Below are 14,788 nucleotides of genomic sequence, written 5' to 3' on the forward strand. Positions count from 1 at the left end.
GCGTAAATGAAAGATGTCGCTATCAGTAAGACAATGGTGCTAGGTAAACTAATGCGGTTAAAGGCTCATAAATAACCAGGTTCAGATAATCTAGAGCACTAAAGGAATGACCCTGGAAGTTTGAATGCATTGGTGGTCATCTCCCAAGATTCAATAGACTCTGGAGCGGTTCCTACAAGATGGAGGGTGGTGAATGTAACTCCACTATTTTAAAAAATGACCGACGCAGAGGAGGAAAAACTGATTTACAGATGAGTCAACGTAACATCAGTAGTGGGGAAATATGATAGAGTTCATTAAAAAGACACAGCAGAACATTTGGGATTGGACAAAGCCAGCATAGGTTTGTAAAAGGCAAATCATGCTTAACAAATCTACTGCAGATTTTCTGAGGATGTAACTAGTAGAATAGATAAGGGAGAACCAGTGGATATGGTGTTTCTGGATTTTTAGAAGACTTTTAGTAAGATGCCTCATTATCAGGGTAGGGGATAATATAGTAAAAACCATCCAACTCACCCATGTTTTTTAAGGAAGGCAGTCTGCATCCTTATCTGATCTGGTGTCTATAAGTGACTCGAGACTGATAGCAATGTGGTTGCCTCTTAGTTAGAAGCTGGGCAGTTAGGCATGTGAGAGAAATGCTGTCCTCGCCAACAACCGCATCCCATGCACAAGTAAAAATACAATGACCTGTATGAAAGAAACAAATGCAACATTTCTAATTTTGCCAATAATACTAAACTGCGCAGGATTGTGTTGTGTAAGGAGGCTTAAAGGTTATTTCGACAATTTTGAGTGATTTGGCAAAAGCATGGCAGGTGCAGTATAATATGCATAAATGTGAAGTTATAAACTTCAGTGAGAAAAACAAAAAGGATATTTACATAATGATACACTTGGAAGTGTGGATTAACAAAGGGATCTGGGTATCTTTGTACACCAGTCAATGAAAATAAACAGAGTCTAGATTAGGGTGGTGCTGGAAAAGCATAGCAGGTCAGGCAGCAGGCGCAGCAAGCATTTAGGAACGCAAATGGTATATTGTCCATCATTGAGAGAGGTTTTGTATTCAGAAACAGGGATGTTGTCTTGCAGTTATACAGGACCTTAATTAGTCCACATTTGGAGTGGGGCGGCACAGTAGCTCAGTGGTTAGCCCTGCAGGCTCACAGCACCAGGGATCTGGGTTTGATTCCAGCCTCAGGTGACTGTCTGTGTGGAGTTTGCACATTCTCCCCGTGTCTGCGTAGGTATGCTCCAATTTCATCGCACAGTCCAAAGATGTGCAGGTTAGGTGAATTGGCCATGCTAAATTGCCCATAGTGTTCAGGGGTGCATAGGCTAGGTGCATTAGTCAGTGGTCAATGTAGAGTAATAGGGTAGGGGAAATGGGTCTGGGTAGAGTTTTTTGGGTTGGTGTGGATTTGTTGGCCCAAAGGCCTGTTTCCACATTGGAGGGATTGTTCTAAGAGTATCACATGCAATTTTGGTCTCCCTACATAAGAAAGTTAAAAATCATACAACACCAGGTTAGAGCCCAACAGGTTTATTTGGAAGTACTAGTTTTTGAAGCACTACTCCTTCATTAGGTAACCTGATGAAGGAGCATCGCTCCGAAAGCTAGTCCTTCCAAATAAATCTAATGGATTGGTGTTGTGTAATGTTTAACTTTGTCCACTCTAATCCAACATCGGTACCTCCACATCATGGCACCTAAGAAAGGATATACCTGCCATAGAGAGAGTGCAGTGGAGCTTCACTATGCTGATACCAATGATGGCAGGATTATGGAGACATTGGTTTGACTTTGCCTATATTCACTAATGTTTAGAACAATGAGAGGTATCTGATTTAAATGATAAAATTCTCTCAGGGCTGGACAGACTAGATACAGGGAGGGTCTTGCCCTGGCTGAGAATCCTGGAACGAAGGAATATAGTCTCAAAATATGAGGTAGACCATTTAGGACTGTGAGAAGGAAATATTTCTTCACTCAAATGATAGTGAACCTGTGGAATTCACTATCAGAGAAAGCTGTAGAGACCAAGTCCATGAACATAGTCAAGAAAAAGATTTTTTAAAAATGTTTTAAACTCTAAAGATGAGAATGTGGTATTGAGAGAGGGGATTAACCATAATCATATTGCATCACGGAGCAGATTTGAAGGACCATATCATCTACTGCTGCTCCTAATTTCTAAGTTTCCCAGTTTGTGCACAGCAATCTTCCACAAATGCCAATGGGCTAATGACCAGATAATCTGTTTGTCGCAATGTTTTTTGAGGGATAAATATTGGTCAGGACACAAGGCATAAATCCCCTGCTTTTCACTGAATTAGTATTGTGGGATTTTTCACATTCATCTAAGAAAGTCTCAGTTTAAAATTCCATCCATAAGACGGCACCTCTGACAATGTCGCACTCCTCTTTAATGCTGCACTATGAATGTTGGCCACACTTTTATGCTTCAGTCTCTGAAATAGGACTTGAACCTAACACCTGGCTAACTTCCGTATAACCCACTAATACACAGCTGCTACCCAGAGCGAGGAGGGAACTGAAGGAGAGAGAACTGACAAATATGGCTATTTTTTTTGTTTTACGTTGGCGATGATGGTACAATTGTTCATAAACATCAGTAATAAGACAACTGAAGACAGCATTAGTGGCTTGGAATCTGTATTCTGCAGAATTGAGAGAAGATCCCAACGCTGATTAGTTGAATGCTGTTGTCTTCAAATCTTATGGGAACAACTTTGAATTTTTTTTGAAAGTGAGGCATTTTAAAACAAAATTGGCCAACTGTTTAGGATTTTGAGAAGTATCTTCACTTTTGAATATCTGGAATTCTCTAACCCTAGAGGTCTGTGGATTAGTCGGTGAGTATACTCAAGGCTGGGATTATCTGTAGTTCTCCTTACACCCCACCTCACCACCATGCCTCTCTTCACCCCCCCCACTCCCTTTATCTACAACTCCCCTTCCACCCACCACCCAGTCCTGAAAAAGGGTTACAGCCAAAACATTGACTTCTCCACCTCCTAATGCTGCCTGGCTTGCTGTGTTCTTCCAGCCTCCTGCTTGTCTACCTTGGATTTTGAATTGTGACAGAATTTAGTGATTGTGGAGATGGAGTGGGAAAATAGAGTTAAGATCACAGAGTAACCATGATTATATCTAACAGAAGAGCAGGTTTCAGGGGCTGAATAGCCCACTCCAGTTTCTGTTTCTTATGTTTCAGTCTTTGCATTTGAGAGTTACAATTGTTATTTTACTTTAATACAGTTACTACCAACAAATCTTACACAGTAGCAATCATCAAACCCGATGCTGTGGCTCATGGGAAAGCAGATGAAATAATAATGAAGGTGAGAAGCAGAGCTTCAAATTGATTGCGATTAAAGTTTTGTTTCAATCTGTTGAGATTCAAGGTTATTGGATTCCATTTTATCCTTGACTTGTAATTTCAGTCTACTTGTAGATCTGTAAGTATAAATTTATTCATCTCTTTCTGGGACAAATTGTTAGTGATTTTCTCATTTAATATATATCTTGACTACTAATGCTAAATGTTTTCAATTTTAGCAAGCAATTATTTTACATCTCACTCTTTTCTTTAATGTGATTGATGAATTCATTCAGAAGAATGTGGACAGATGATATAAAACAAGGGACTTTGATATAAAGTGGGTGCTGGAGCATAGGGACTGGTGTATGTGCACATATCTTTGAAAGTGACAGGTCTGAACAGTTAATAAAATACACAGTATCCTGAGTTTTATGAATGGGCTTGAGTACAAAACCAAATAAACTGTGTAAAAACTAGTTCAGCCTTGTCTGGAGTATTATATCCACTTCTGGGCTTTGCATTTTAGGAAAGGTATGAGACAGTAGAAAAGAATCACAAGAGTATATCCTGAAATTAGTTAAAAATCACACAACACCAGGTTATAGTCCAACACGTTTATTTGGAAGCACTAACTTTTGGAGTGCTGTTCCTTCAGGGCAACCACCTATGAAGGAGCAGCACTCTGAAAGCTAGTGCTTCCAAAGAAACCTGTTAGACTATAACCTGGTGTTGTGTGAGTTTTAACTTTGTACACCCTAGTCCAACACTGGCATCTCCAAATCCAGAAATTAGGAGCTTTGTTCAGATTATAGATTTGCAAAGCCAGGACCACTCTTTCTTTCAGATGAAAAAACTGAGAAGGTTTGATAGTGATGTTCAAACCTTTGAGGGATCCAGACACAGTAGATAAGGAAAACCTGTTGCCATTTATGGAGGATGAAAAGCCAGAAGATATAGATTTAAGGTGACTAGGACCAAAGGTGTTGCAAGGGAACCTTTTTACACAGCGAGTGGTTAGATGTGGGAATGTAACTTCCTCAGTACATTGGAAGCGGATTCATTTATAGCTTTCAAAAGAGAATTGGATCATTGCCTGAAAGAAAATACTCACAGGGCTATGGAGAAAATGCAGGCAAGTGGGACCAGCTAATTTGTTCTCACAGAAAGGTGGCACACTCTCTCTCAATGGGCTGAATGGCCTTTTTCTGCATTGCAGCTATTCTGCGATTCTCCGTGCTTGATTGTACCTGCCCTCTGTGGCCATGCTTTTAATACACAGCTGGTGACTAGCCCACAACTTCTCGTCTGCCCTAAGCATATCCCATAATGCACAAAATGGGCAGGCACTGAAACAGGCAACCTGTTGTCTGTATGTGAACAAATGATTGAAGATCAATTAAGCATTTGAGCAAGCCAATGTACTTGAATAATACACTATCTGCACTACAAAGGAGCTGGTGTAGGCAGCTGCATGGGAGTGGGCAGTCTGTTTTCTATGGCCTGTATAAACAAAAGCATGAAGAAAGGGCGAGGGGCACCTCATACTCGGAGCATTCTGCACAGGTTTGGTGCACTTCCCTTCCCAAGGTGCCACCCACATTTCTTTCTATGCTGCCTACCTGACCAGAACCAAAAACCTCCTCCCCACTCCATTCTCCCCTCTGAGAGGGCAAAATTCCCACCATTTGCCTACTTAGACCTTCCTAGTACATTGTTGCCAGCAAGTTATTGCTGAAGGGCAGGTTTACATGAAGCAATTTCGCTTCTGACCAGCTTTTCTTCTGGGACTGGCATACAATCTGCCTAACTACCTCAAAATTGCACCCTACATGTTTTGGTCTTGTCAAACTCTTGACCCATCCTCCGATCAGTTAAATTCACAAGCTCTGTCTGCCTGTAACTCAGAATAAAGCATGCGTGTTCCCATTTGCTACACATTACTCCCCACACCATCCTTTCTGGAACATGTATTTGTATGACTGCTGAGTTAGCATGGCATAATGACTGCATTGACTCTCAATGTTGAGACTGCGATTTGAAGACCAGTCCATAAGAGAGATGTTACAGCCTACACCATGTGCAAAGATAGCTGTAGGACACACCAGGGAAATAAGCACAAGAATGGTTCTAGACGCAAAATGCTGATCACTTTTATCCAATGTTACCTTGTTCTTCCTTCTTAGAATCATAGAATCCCTACAGTGTGGAAGCAGGCCATTTGGCTCATTGATTGCACACTAACCCTCCAAAGAGCATCCTACCGACACCCATTCCCCTACTCTGTCCCTGTAACACTGCGTTTTCCATGGCCAATCTACCTAACGTGCATATCTTTCGATTGTAGAAGGAAACCTGTGTACCCTAATATTCACCCACTTGTGGGAGGAAGCTCTCTCAGACACAGAGAGAATGTGTAAACCCCACACTGACAGTTGCCTATGAGTAGAATCAAACTTGGGTCCCTGGCACTGTGAGACAGCAGTGGTAGCCACTGAGTCAGCATGCCACTCCTTGCTAAACATTTCTGTATGAAAGCACCTCACAACTTACATAAAAAGCAAGTTAAGGATAATAAAGATGTAATAGAAAATAAAATGGCATTAATTGGGGAATATTCACAAGAGCATAAATATATAGTGCTTCCAGAACTGGTATGTTTTACAGACCACATTGTTTTAATGTTGGAGTTAACAAATCCCATAATAGAGTAAGGTCTTTTTTGAGTTTTTAATCAAAGGAAATATAGTTCCCTTTAAAGTTCCTCTGTATTTTCTCAGATTCAGGAAGCAGGCTTCGAAATTTTAGCTCATGAGGAACGGACGTTAACCAAGGAAGAGGCCCATGATTTCTACCGACACAAAGCTGAAGAGGTGAGGGGGAAAGGCTTTGAATTGTAAAGTCTGTGTCAGTGTTGTTATTGAGAAAATAACATCCCGAATTTAAACCATCTTAACTTCAGGGAAAAAAAAATTGAAGAAAATAAGAAACATGTGCAGTAGACCTCCTTCATCCAGTACCGTGCCTCTTGGGAAAGATCTTCGAGGGGAAAGTGAGGACTGCAGATGCTGGAGATCAGAGCTGAAAATGTGTTGCTGGAAAAGCGCAGCAGGTCAGGCAGCATCCAAGGAACAGGAGAATCGACGTTTCGGGCATAAGCCTGAAGAAGGGCTTACGCCCGAAACGTCGATTCTCCTGTTCCTTGGATGCTGCCTGACCTGCTGCGCTTTTCCAGCAACACTTTTTCAGCTCTTGGGAAAGATGTTGAGTACAGGGCAGCCCTTTCCCTATACATAGCGAGAGAAAAGTGGATAACTTATTACTTTTGTACGCCTCCACGTCATATAAAGCAATATGATGGAGGCAGACAAGAATGATCAGCATTGACCTAGTCACCTCATTACCACCTGTCATTGAACTAATTATTGGCAAGTGACTATTAGAAGCTTAAAGGATGAAGAAAGTAGAAAACGCTAAATCATTAAAAATTTAAACAATTAAAAATAAGACTTTTCAAATGATGCTCACTGATTTTCCAGGACTCTGTTTTTTCTCAAATTTGTAGTCCCATTTTGAGGAGCTGATTCAGTTCATGTCTAGTGGTCCTTGTCATATTCTGATCCTGTCCAGACCTGAGGGAACAGTTGATGTCATTCCATTGTGGAGAGAATCTATTGGTCCAAAAGATGTCCAAGTTGCAAAGCAGGAGAGGCCTGAAAGGTAATGGGGCACAGGAACATGTCTCAAAGATTGTTTAATTGACCACTGAGTTTGAACAATGTAGCAGTGAGTAACTTGAATAAATCTATCCAGACGTTCTACCTCTGTGTCTATACAATCTTCTTCTTCATTATGGAGCATTTGTCGTTGGACTTCAGCTTCCCATCCACTGTGCAGCCCAGCAAGGTCTAAGAAGAGGAGAGGAGTGGGCGGCACGATGGCACAGTGGTTAGCACTGCTGCCTCACAGCGCCAGAGACTCGAGTTCAATTCCCTGCCTCAGGCGACTCTCTGTGTGGGGTTTGCACGTTCTCCCCGTGTCTGCGTGGGTTTCCTCCGAGTGCTTCGGTTTCCTCCCACAATCCAAAAATGTGCAGGTTAAGTGAATTGGCCATGCTAAATTCCTCGTAGTGTTAGGTGTAGAGGAATGGGTCTGGATGGGTTGTGCTTCGGCGGGTTGGTGTGGACTTGTTGGGCCGAAGGGCCTGTTTCCACACTGTAAGTAATCTAATCTGTAAGTAATCTAATCTAGAATACATCACAACTGTTAAAGCTAGTCCTCAACATAAGTAGAACAATTCAAAATAAAGGGCAGTAGCATTAATAGAAAATTTAAGTATGTTAATTAACAGCTGCTAAACTGCTTTGAATTATAACACTGACGTGACCTTAGTTGGTTTCTCTGGTCTTTTCTGACTCTCTGTGGATTTTTTTTCCAAAGTCTCCGAGCTCTGTACGGGACTGAACACTTATTCAATGCAGTTCATGGGAGTGATGACACGGACCAGGCCAGCAGGGAGTTGGCCTTCTTCTTTCCCAGCTTTGGAACAACATCTGAAGCTCAGATTCCGACTCAGCAAGAGGAGAGGGTTCAGAAAACACTCGCTCTAATCAGGCCAGATCTCTTAAAGGAGAGAAAAGGTGAGAACCATTTCTCTAGCGTTAAACCACAAATCGCTTTGTGGGTGCTGTGGACCTTGAGCCTCTTACAATATAGGGTGTTCATGGATTGGATGAGGCATCAATAGTGCAGAGTAAATGTAACCTGCTAAAAACATCGAACTTTTCTGTTTCCAAGACAGTTTTACTGTGTACAGCATTTATACTTAGTGAGAACACTGAGGTTTATGATGCCATTGCATTCATTAGTACATCATTAGTAATGTCAATAATAGACTTTGATTTTGAAATCTATTCAAACTCTCTGCTGGTTTATATTATCCATGTAGAACTGTCTAATGTTAATCCTTTATCCTCAATGTTAGATGACATCCTACAGAAGATTGCAGAAGCTGGGTTTATGATTGCTCTGCAGAAGAAGGTTGTGCTCACTGAGAAACAAGTTTACGAATTCTACAGTGAGCACACACAGGAGGAATACTTCCCAGCTCTCCTTCAGAACATGACCAGGTACCAATTCCTACTCAGGTATTAACAACCTGTGTGTCGATTTAAAGCCTATAATTGAAGAATTTTCATGCAGAATCTCACAGGGATTATATACATTGGATCCCCAATGGGTATAACTGATGTGGCAGACATCATAAGTAAATTTTGTACCTGCAGGATAGAGGTCTCCTCATTATTGAATAACTTGCAGGAAAGAATTCCAAAGATTAAAAATGCTTATTGGCTAATTGGTAGTCAATTAACTGCGAGGAGAAAGTGAGGTCTGCAGATGCTGGAGATCAAAGTTGAAACTTTATTGCTGGAACAGCACAGCAGGTCAGGCAGCATCCAGGGAACAGGAGATTCGACGTTTCGGGCACAGGCCCTTCTTCAGATTCCTGAAGAAGGGCCTGTGCCCGAAACGTCGAATCTCCTGTTCCCTGGATGCTGCCTGACCTGCTGTGCTGTTCCAGCAATAAAGTTTCAACAGTCAATTAACTGCCTTTAGCAACCACAATTAGCATCAGTATTGTTAAATTCTAAACCTTTTACAATTTTTACAGTTTTGCCAAATTTCCTCCCTCACTCATCCCTACCATTTAACCCACTTGTGAATGCTTCCATTGCCTAAAAGCTCAACTTGCTAGACACTCTTCTTGCTTCACCTGAATGTGTCCTTATGTCTAAGTAGAAGGTGGGGCAGAATTTATCATTTGAAATCATTGAACTCGATGTTGAGTCAGTTGGTTCAGAACGAGAGTGGGGTTGAAAAATATAAAGACAAGTGCGTGAAAGCCCAAGTCTATGTTTACAAACTGAATGGAGATGTTCTGCAAAGTGGGCCCCCAATCAGTGTTGGATTTACCTTGTGCAGAATGTAATGCACTGTAATCAGTGAATGTAGTGTGCCAGTTTTTCTGGAGTACCAGTAAATCACTGCTTTGTCTAGAAGGGTAGGGCATTATCTTTGAGGTCTTGACCAGAGTGTTCCACATGGAGTGATCCTTTTGGACTGCTGTTGAAAAGGAAGGTGTGTTCAGTGGAAGTGTAATGCTGAAAATGATAAAAACGGTAAAGGATGATCCATTGAATGCAAAGACTGTTTACTTGTGTAGAAGAAGAGAACAAGAGAAATCTTATCATGGTTCTATTTGAGGGGGGAATCGGTGAAAGTAGATATGTGGAAATGACTAGCACATGATTGAGGACCCAGTCACCAAATGGAGAATGTGTGCGAAGAGGAGGGCTATATCAGAAATAGTGAGGTCATAGAGTGCGTCATTCGGTTGCAAATGAGACAGCAAAACTGGGAAAATAGAGTAGGATTCTTCCAAGAATTCCAGTAGGAGAATGTGAAATTAAGGAAGCTGAAAGAGGGAGTAAATTGATCGTGAATATAGCTAAGAGCCTAGCCCCTGAAATGGTGAGAGAAATGTTGAGGAAGAGAAGGGAAGAGTTGGCGATAGATCTTGTGAAAGGTAGACGAAGTATGGATATTGGAAACAAAGTTGTTAAAATCTTCCAGTTCAGGGAAAGAAACAGCATTAATATAGTAATCAGCCAGTGGAAAAAGAGGCAATAAGAGGGGTATGTGTAGGACAAGAACATGAAGCATTTTTATATCCAACAGAAGGGCAATGTTAGTATTACATTGGAAGCTTTATACAAATATGGGTTATTTTAATAATTCAGACTGATGTGTTTAGCACATAATATATGACAGTAAATGCTTCTGAGGTTAGGAGTGCCAAAAGGATACTGTTTTGCTGTTAGATACAGGGAAAAGGCAGGAAATAGACATGAAGAATGTCAGATCGGTCATGATTCTATTGAATGGTGGAACAGCTCAAAGGGTGGAGTGGATTAATCATTTCTCGTGGTCTTATAGTATGCTTCAGGCATCCCTGGTTACAGTGTATCATAGCTTAAGGGCAATTTAAATGTATTTACTCTCGCCCAAAGGAGCATTGGATTTTTGGGCACCAATCATCTATTTCTAATGTCCCTGCAGCAGATTGTCATGTCTCATGCAAGGAAGTGTTCTCAGAAACATCTGTCTTCAGGCTGCCTCTAACCACAACAACAAACAAACAAGTGGTCTCTGAGTTCACCCAGATGAAATATGCAACCATGGACTAATTCAGGAAGATTGTTTTTTTTGACTAATTACTTTTAGCAACATGAATGTTTGCTGTCGACACTGCTTTGTTCGAAGAATTACATGCGTTTCCCCATAATCGCTGGGCAGAATTATAGTACACAGTGTCACACTGGATCTTTCCTTGGTGCCCTACATCATCCCAGCCCCTGTCCTTCCAGAGATGCTTTAGCAGAATTTAAAGCAACCAAGAGAGGAAGTGAGATAATTTGAGGCAGTCTGCAAGGCTGCAAACATTTATAACTCTAAGGTAGTCAATTCAAAGCCTCTTCTGTTGGCTTGATGGCTTTGTATGGGGAAGCAGTGCTTTCTTAGTTTGCATTAAAGTAGAGGAACCAAAAGCAGACCAACTTTGGACGTTACGAAGTCGGGTGAGGGTAGATTCTACTGAAGTTCCAATAATAGCTCATACCAGCTCTGGGAAGGAGTATGTGTCTAGGATTTGCGGCTGAGATGGGTGCTATCTTCTGTCAGCAGAGCAAACATCCAATTCTTTAGCACCTGAATATTTTCTTTTGATTGTAGGAAATGTGTTTCTTTAAACTATATGTAAACTCTGTGGATAGATAATGAGTGGTCTTCCATCTTGTTTCAATTTCATTCATCTCTCAATTATTTGAGAGGAGCCAACTGATTTGCTTTTTTATCTTGCTCCATAACCTTGAGGTTTGGCACTATGGTAAATCTGTATTTTGTTGTAGCGGACCAGTGTTGGCCTTGGCTCTTGCTAGCACCGACGCAGTTGAACGTTGGAGGAATCTGCTGGGACCAAAGGATGTGAATCAGGCAAAGGAGGAAGACCCTGAAAGGTTTGTCCATTAAATTAACCTGAATCTTAGAAAGTTGAATGCTTTCTACACAATATTCTAATTCAATTTCCTAATGAGAATGAACAGAGTCAATTCTAACAATAACTGAGATCTAGGTGCATGTTATTCAGAAGGAGCCAGGTTTGGATTCATCGCTGACTCTAACTCAAGTTATCCCAGTCAAGGCAATGCTTACAAAGCTTCTTACGTTGATTGCAGTGCTTTCTTATACTGGGGATGGAAAGGAAAGAAATATGCTGCGTCTTGTGGTTACCTTGAATGGCTCATGACCCTCGTTCACAAGTGTATGTGCAGGGATGTTGGGTGAGGACTACGTCAGCAGTAACTCAGCCTGGGCAGTAATGGTCAAGAAGCCCGCAAATAGTCAGTCTCAACACACACATGACAAGAGGGCCATGTGACAAGGTGAACGGGGTCCCTGCTCACAGAACTGCTCAGCAGAACGAGTTATTCTTGAATCGGAACATTTCTGACAATGCCGATGTTTGCTGCCTCGAATGTGCTGGGCTATTTCAGAAGGTAGTTATGAACCACCATGCTGTGGGTCAGCATGCTTGTGCACTGTCTAGTGATGAAGTTGGTGGGATCAATGCTACTGATGGCAGTTCTGGCTTTGGCAGTCAACACTCTGATGTAAATGGCATGGCACCACTAGCTTTGGAGATATTGAAGTCTCTGAAGGAGGTCAATAATCTGCTAGTTTTAAGGGAACTGGTGGAAACCAGGCTTTTTGTCCTGGCTGTGCAGTTCAACATATCTTACCAAGACCAGTGATAGTGATCCATGTGCCAATTCATTTGCCTTTATTTGCTTCAAGGGTCAAATTCTACTGTGTACCATGTACTATAATGAAGCTAGGAATGGTGCACGGGACCGTGTAAATGAAATTTCACCCTGCATCATATTGTTAACTCCTTGAGGCGGCTTTGTCAAAAAGTATTTCTGTCAGTAAATAAGAATGTAGGAACAGAGGTAAGCCATTCAGTCCCTTGAGCCTGTTCTTCATTCAGTAAGATCATGGCAGATCTGGGGCTTAATTTCGTCCACCTGCCTTTTGGTCCATATCCTACAAGACTTTGGCATAACAAAAAAAACTATCTGAGATTTTAAAATAACAACAGTATCCACTGCCATTTGTAGAAGAGAGCTCCGACTTCTCCGACCCTCTATGTGTAGACGTGCTTTGTGACATCTCCCCGAGCAGTCTGGCTCCAATTCTCTGACTATTCTCAAATCTAACATGAAGAGTTGTAAATATTTAATAAGTCTCACATTGTTTCTGCTGAAAGACTTTTCCAAAACATTTCTGAACGTTCCTTGTGAAAATAAAACTGGTATTGTTCTAATTAATGCATTGTTTCACTCCTTTAGCCTCAGAGCACAGTTTTCAATGGAAACTGTTCCAATTAACCAGCTGCATGGTAGTGGAACACCTCAGGAAGCAGAAAAGGAGCTGAAGTTCTTCTTCCTCATGGAGCAGACACTGGCTGTTATCAAACCTGATGCACTGGAGGATCATCGAGGTAACCTGAAGGATAATTGCATTCTAATCCTTTAACAGACCCAATGGCTACAGATCTCTGGGATCTGATAACATCAATGATGAAATTAAAGAGGTGGCATTTATACAGCTCATTTGATGCAATAGGTATCTAAAGTATTTTGAACAGGCAGAACTTTGAGTACAAAATGAAAATCACTGGAGAATGGTCAGCGAGACAGTTTTTGAAGAGAGCTTTGAGGTGAGGGATGAAATGGAGAAAGGTGATGAGATCTGGGAAGACTGCTCCATTCAATAGAGAATGAAGGCTACACCATCATTAGTGGATAGATAGAAGGATGCACAGAGAAGCAGAGGATATGGAGTAGCACAGGAAACTGAAGGAGATTAGAAAGCTGGGATGGAAAACATTGTCGGAGAGAATTGTAAACAAGGATGAGGGTTTTTAGATGAGTGCAATAGAGATGGTCACTGTTTAACTGATAGTTTAGCATTTTGACTTAATCTGATTTCCCTCTGTTGTAATCCAATTACCCAAAAACAGATGAAATACACTCTTCATCTATTAAATCCAACAATTTGTACGTCAAGGAAAGTTCTAAAAGTAACACAGAGTAATATCTACTGGAAAGGGACAAGAAACAATACTCAAGCTTCCTCATCTTTGATATTTTGGCTTCTTGTAACATATAAATATTTACTGCATCATTTCTCTTCTACTCATACTTCTTGCAAGCATTTAGATTAATATAGGATTTACTTTAACTGAACTGCTAAATATTTTGCATTTTGGCAGATGAAATTATACAGAAGATTAAACAAGCAGGCTTCATTATATCACACATGGATGAAAAAACTCTAAGCCGGGAAATGGCAGAAGAGTTCTATAAGGAACACAAGGGTAAACCATTCTTTGACCAACTGGTTGACTATATGTCTGAGTAAGTGTCAATGTTAGGTTAACCTCGATACAGCATCGCTATTTCTGCCTAGTTTTACAGAGTTCAAATTATGAATGTTTTGATGGCCTGAATAAAGAGGATGTGTTTCTAATGGCAGAAAAATCAATAACCAGAGGACACAAATTGAAGGAACTTGGCAAAAACAAACAAATCAGGAGATGACAATTTTGTTCACGAAGTGAGTTGTTATGATGTAGAATACAATGCCTAAAAGGATGTAGAAACATGCTACAAGGGTAACTTTGCAAATGGAATTGAATTAACACTTGAAAATGAAAATGCAAGATGAAAGGACATGATTTATGATAAAGTGAGTTAGAAAACTCGTTCAAAGAGTTGACAGAGGCATAATGTATCAAATGTCTCCTATACTACATGGTTCAATGACTCTGTCCTCATCAGACAGTACCACAGACAAACAAACTGCAGCTGCAGCTAATTTTGGCGTCTGCTAAATGTTACAATGGGTCCAAAGTCCAATCCAGGAATAGAATCCCATGGGCACATTGCAATTATAGAACGTTACGCTGGACTGAGAAAATCATCGAAGCATTTGGTTCCATCCTTGTAGTCAACAGACAAGTCATCCAAAGAAAACTCACATGGAGCCAAGCTCTACAAGTGGTTATCAACAAAGAAATAACAGATAGTTACAGTGAGAAGGTGAAGAAAAATGAAACTACAATTTGATTCAACATTATTTTCTGTTTGTTTCTGTTGATTTTCTTTCTGACCAAATAAGCTATGTTCTCTGACACGAAAACATTATGTAAATAGCAGTCAGGGTGGAGACCATTTAGGCCCTGTGGGCTGAGTTGGTGGAGAACTTGAAAAAGCTTTTGCAAATATATTGGTAAACATTCAAAATAATCTTCCAGA

The 14,788-nt window shown here is 40.9% G+C and overlaps 1 protein-coding gene across 7 annotated transcripts in view; it reads left to right on the plus strand.

The window, feature by feature from the left end:
• The window catches only part of LOC122551346 (thioredoxin domain-containing protein 6), a 67,140-nt gene that overhangs the window by 37,046 nt on the left and 15,306 nt on the right, over window positions 1–14,788 (plus strand). For all 7 annotated transcript variants that reach the window (XM_087988590.1, XM_043693083.2, XM_043693087.2 and 4 more), the window contains 8 exons: window positions 3,290–3,372; window positions 6,131–6,223; window positions 6,916–7,070; window positions 7,791–7,990; window positions 8,335–8,479; window positions 11,318–11,425; window positions 12,818–12,969; window positions 13,744–13,888. In XM_087988590.1, the coding sequence (XP_087844716.1) occupies window positions 3,290–3,372; window positions 6,131–6,223; window positions 6,916–7,070; window positions 7,791–7,990; window positions 8,335–8,479; window positions 11,318–11,425; window positions 12,818–12,969; window positions 13,744–13,888 (1,081 nt within the window). The remainder of the gene's footprint in view (window positions 1–3,289; window positions 3,373–6,130; window positions 6,224–6,915; window positions 7,071–7,790; window positions 7,991–8,334; window positions 8,480–11,317; window positions 11,426–12,817; window positions 12,970–13,743; window positions 13,889–14,788) is intronic.

Source organism: Chiloscyllium plagiosum, unplaced genomic scaffold (assembly GCF_037043375.1).
Source record: "Chiloscyllium plagiosum isolate Xiang-an unplaced genomic scaffold, Cpla_swu_hap1 HiC_scaffold_7, whole genome shotgun sequence".
Taxonomy (NCBI): domain Eukaryota; kingdom Metazoa; phylum Chordata; class Chondrichthyes; order Orectolobiformes; family Hemiscylliidae; genus Chiloscyllium; species Chiloscyllium plagiosum.